Source organism: Contarinia nasturtii, unplaced genomic scaffold (assembly GCF_009176525.2).
Source record: "Contarinia nasturtii isolate CC-2019 unplaced genomic scaffold, AAFC_CNas_1.1 Cnas_scaffold_6149, whole genome shotgun sequence".
NCBI lineage: Eukaryota > Metazoa > Arthropoda > Insecta > Diptera > Cecidomyiidae > Contarinia > Contarinia nasturtii.
In genome coordinates this window covers 1,124-4,642 of record NW_022203407.1, presented here as the reverse complement: position 1 = coordinate 4,642, position 3,519 = coordinate 1,124, and the positions used below count along the sequence as shown (strand labels likewise).

The 3,519-nt window shown below is 32.7% G+C and overlaps 1 protein-coding gene across 1 annotated transcript; it reads left to right on the top strand.

Annotated features, from left to right (window-relative positions):
• Nucleotides 1-2,524: 2,524 nt before the first annotated feature.
• On the top strand, nucleotides 2,525-3,285 carry LOC116351734 (acidic mammalian chitinase-like; the record flags this gene model as incomplete). Its single annotated transcript, XM_031783875.1, has 1 exon — nucleotides 2,525-3,285. A coding segment is annotated over one exon (681 nt), but the record flags the coding sequence as incomplete, so codon positions are not given.
• Between the last annotated feature and the right edge of the window lie 234 nt (nucleotides 3,286-3,519).

Here is a 3,519-nt window from a genome sequence, read left to right as displayed (position 1 = left end):
AACGCACCCATTTGTTTATAAGTTTGTTATTAGTGCTGTCGAGCGTTCCATAAACGTATAAGTACATTTGTGCTACATACAGCACATTTTTGTTCCAGCTGTAACACATATATGCACTGACCGGTATCGACAGATAAATTGATTGCAAACGATTGCAAATGGATGCTAATATCGGAAAATACACTGCTGTCTGTGGCACAAATATATTTCTTTTTACCCGTTTTTACCGCACTCAGCAAAAAAATGATGTATGAATATTCATTAAAGAACATAAAAATATTTACATAAAATTTTACCTTTTGACATCTTCAACACATATATTTTCAAACATTTTTTCACTGTTATTTTATCAAAATATTAAACTCACTTTAATTTTAATAAAATACTCGAAATTTCTCAAACACGTTTCATATCACATTCCATGAAATGTCAAAAATACACGAACTAAATGTTGCCCGATGTTGTCCGGTAGGTGTGTGCGGAAAAGTAGAATAACATTTCATTCAAAATTAGGGATTCCTCCCATACAAATTTTTCGTTCTTGGGCCAAAAATCGGAAATGTTATATGGGGAGTTCCCCTCCTTTTGATTGAAATTATTTCAAATTTGGTGAGATTATGCATTTTGGCACGAAAAACAGCTTCACAAGTTCCCACGGTGATGAAGTAATGTGTTGGGGTGTTTTTACTTTTCCGCACACACCTAGTGTGTAAGGTAAAGTATTGGAATCGGTCGAAAAATTAACACCTATCAAAAATGTGTTTTCTGGTTGTTTTTGGGGCCAGGGAACACGAATCTAGAGTTTTTTCGATGTCCGAATGTATGTGCGCACCCTGTACCCTGTACCCTGTACGCAAAAATTTGTTGACACGATAACTTTCAAACAAGAAAAGTAATTCAAAATCTGACTTCACAGGATGATTGGGGGTGCCGAGGAATAGAAACCATTAGATTTTTAGCGACTTTGGTTGATAGAGTAAAGTGTCATGCCTGGTGTGATGCCCATGGCCATCCATGGGAAAAATTCAATTTTTCTTCCAAAAGTGATATTTAATGTATTCTTAATCACTCAAAAATGTGTACTGGGGGGTTTTTGGGTACGAGAAAACCGAATATGACGTTAGTTTTGCGATACAATTCATTTTCGACATACTTTTCATACAAAAATTTCAAAAAATTTATATTTTTGTATGGAAGCCATGCCTGTATGATATCGTAATGAGCTGAAACTTTGCACAGGTTATTTTTATCACACGAAAATACCATTCCGAGAGTTTGAAGACATTTCAATGCATATTAGGGGTACCCCCCGAACAAAATTTTGGATTTTTCGCTCAAAAACGAAATTTTGTATGGAAAGTACCCTTATTTTTAATTGAACGTTTTCCAAACTCTCGGAATGTTAATTTTTTGTGAGAAAAATAACCTCTGCAAATTTTCACTTGATACGATATCATATAGGCATGGCTGCGATACAAAAATTCCCATTTTTAGTATTTTTTGTATGAAAAGTGCTTCGAAAATTATTTGTATCGTAAAACTAATGTCAGATTCAGTTTTCTCGTGAATTCAAATTACAGTAAAAGATATGTAATAAATGCATGTTGTGGATCACAGTGCGGGAAAGTTCATCATACGGATGTAAGACATTTTATTTTGATTTAAAATTGATCAAATTTCTTTCGGAATAGTTTCTTTTAAGGAAATAGCTAGGGGAGGGGGTAGACACCGTTTGCAATATTCTTCATTTGCAGCTAATCCATTATTCTCGCTATTTTTACTATTCTCACTATTCCGACGATTCCCAAAAATTCAATGATAATAATAATAATAATAACTGCACCGAACAGCGTTCCTTCGCCTTGGTGGTTTATTGAAAATATTTTGATTAAATAAATATAATATGATATAATTTGTATTTTTATCAAGCATTTTTGAGAGTGTAACTGAAAAATTGTTGCTTCTCTCCTTACATGTAAATAATATAATATTCATAAATTAATTTTGCAACTACTAATCCATAATAAACATTTTGTATTTATCTGTTTTGCTTTAAATAATTTTCTATTCTTTGTTTAACTGTTGATAAATTTACTTCTAAATCAATTAAACTTTTATCACTGTTTTGCAATTTTTTGCCATAATAATCGTTTTCTATGCATGTCAAAGATCAAAAATAGTTTACTCTCGACAAAAATTCAATTTATTCTTCATAATCAACTTATTTTTAACTAAACTTCAGTTTTCACCTGATTAGCAGCTTTTATTTTACATTTATTTATATTTTTCAGATTTATTTTTATTATTTTTTATTTTTAAGATTGATTTTTCATTTAAATAAACAATGGGCGAAAAAAAAGTTGGTCACCTTTGAGATGAAGGCAAAATATTATATTGAAAGATATGCACAAACCAACTATGTGATTTTGAAGATTACGTCAAATGACAACATATACCCATTATACAATCATTGTCTATTATATATTCAAAAAACACATAAATATAAATAACCATTTAATTTATTATAGAACTGAAAGAAGCGTTTGATGCTGAAGCTCAAGAGATTTTAAAACCACGTTTGCTTCTTACTGCGGCTGTTCCTGTTGGTCCCGATAATGTTCGAGGTGGCTACGATGTACCAGCTGTCGCAAGTTATTTGGATTTCATAAATTTAATGGCTTATGATTTTCATGGTAAATGGGAACGAGAAACTGGACACAATGCACCTCTATATGCACCATCTTCTGATTCTGAGTGGCGCAAACAATTGTCTGTAGATAACGCAGCAAAGCTATGGGTTAAGTTAGGTACTCCGAAAGAGAAATTAGTTGTTGGAATGCCCACCTATGGACGTACATTCACTTTGGCAAATAATGCTAAAACGAGCCCAAACTCACCTGCATCTGGGGGTGGTAAACAAGGTGAATACACAAAAGAAGGTGGTTTTCTGGCATATTACGAAATTTGTGAAATGCTCTTAAATGGGGCCGTTTACGTTTGGGATGATGAAATGAAAGTGCCCTATCTGATCGATGGCGATCAATGGGTTGGTTTTGATGATGAAAAATCAATTCGTCATAAAATGAGCTGGATAAAAGATAATGGCTATGGTGGTGCTATGGTATGGACTATTGATATGGACGACTTCAGCGGGAATATTTGTGGTGGGAATGTGAAATATCCCCTAATTGGTGCCATAAGGTAGCGTGAACAAATTAATTTTATTTAGGTTTAGTTAAACTTTCGTGTTTATTCATTCTTGCAATAAGATGAAATACTAAATATAAGCCGATAAATTTTTGGGCTCTGTGAGTTGTCACGAGTGATTTTGAGCTAGGAGTTGTTTTAATAATAATTAATTTGTACTCAATTCGTACTAATTTGTACTGCCATTTTTAGAATTTGTAATAAGCGGGAAGTATGTCCTTGTACAACTTTTTTTAAAACTCATCTGATCGGAAAACTAAATATGACAATATTTTATACTCAATTTGTACTCTCTAAAAAACATTTGTTGTG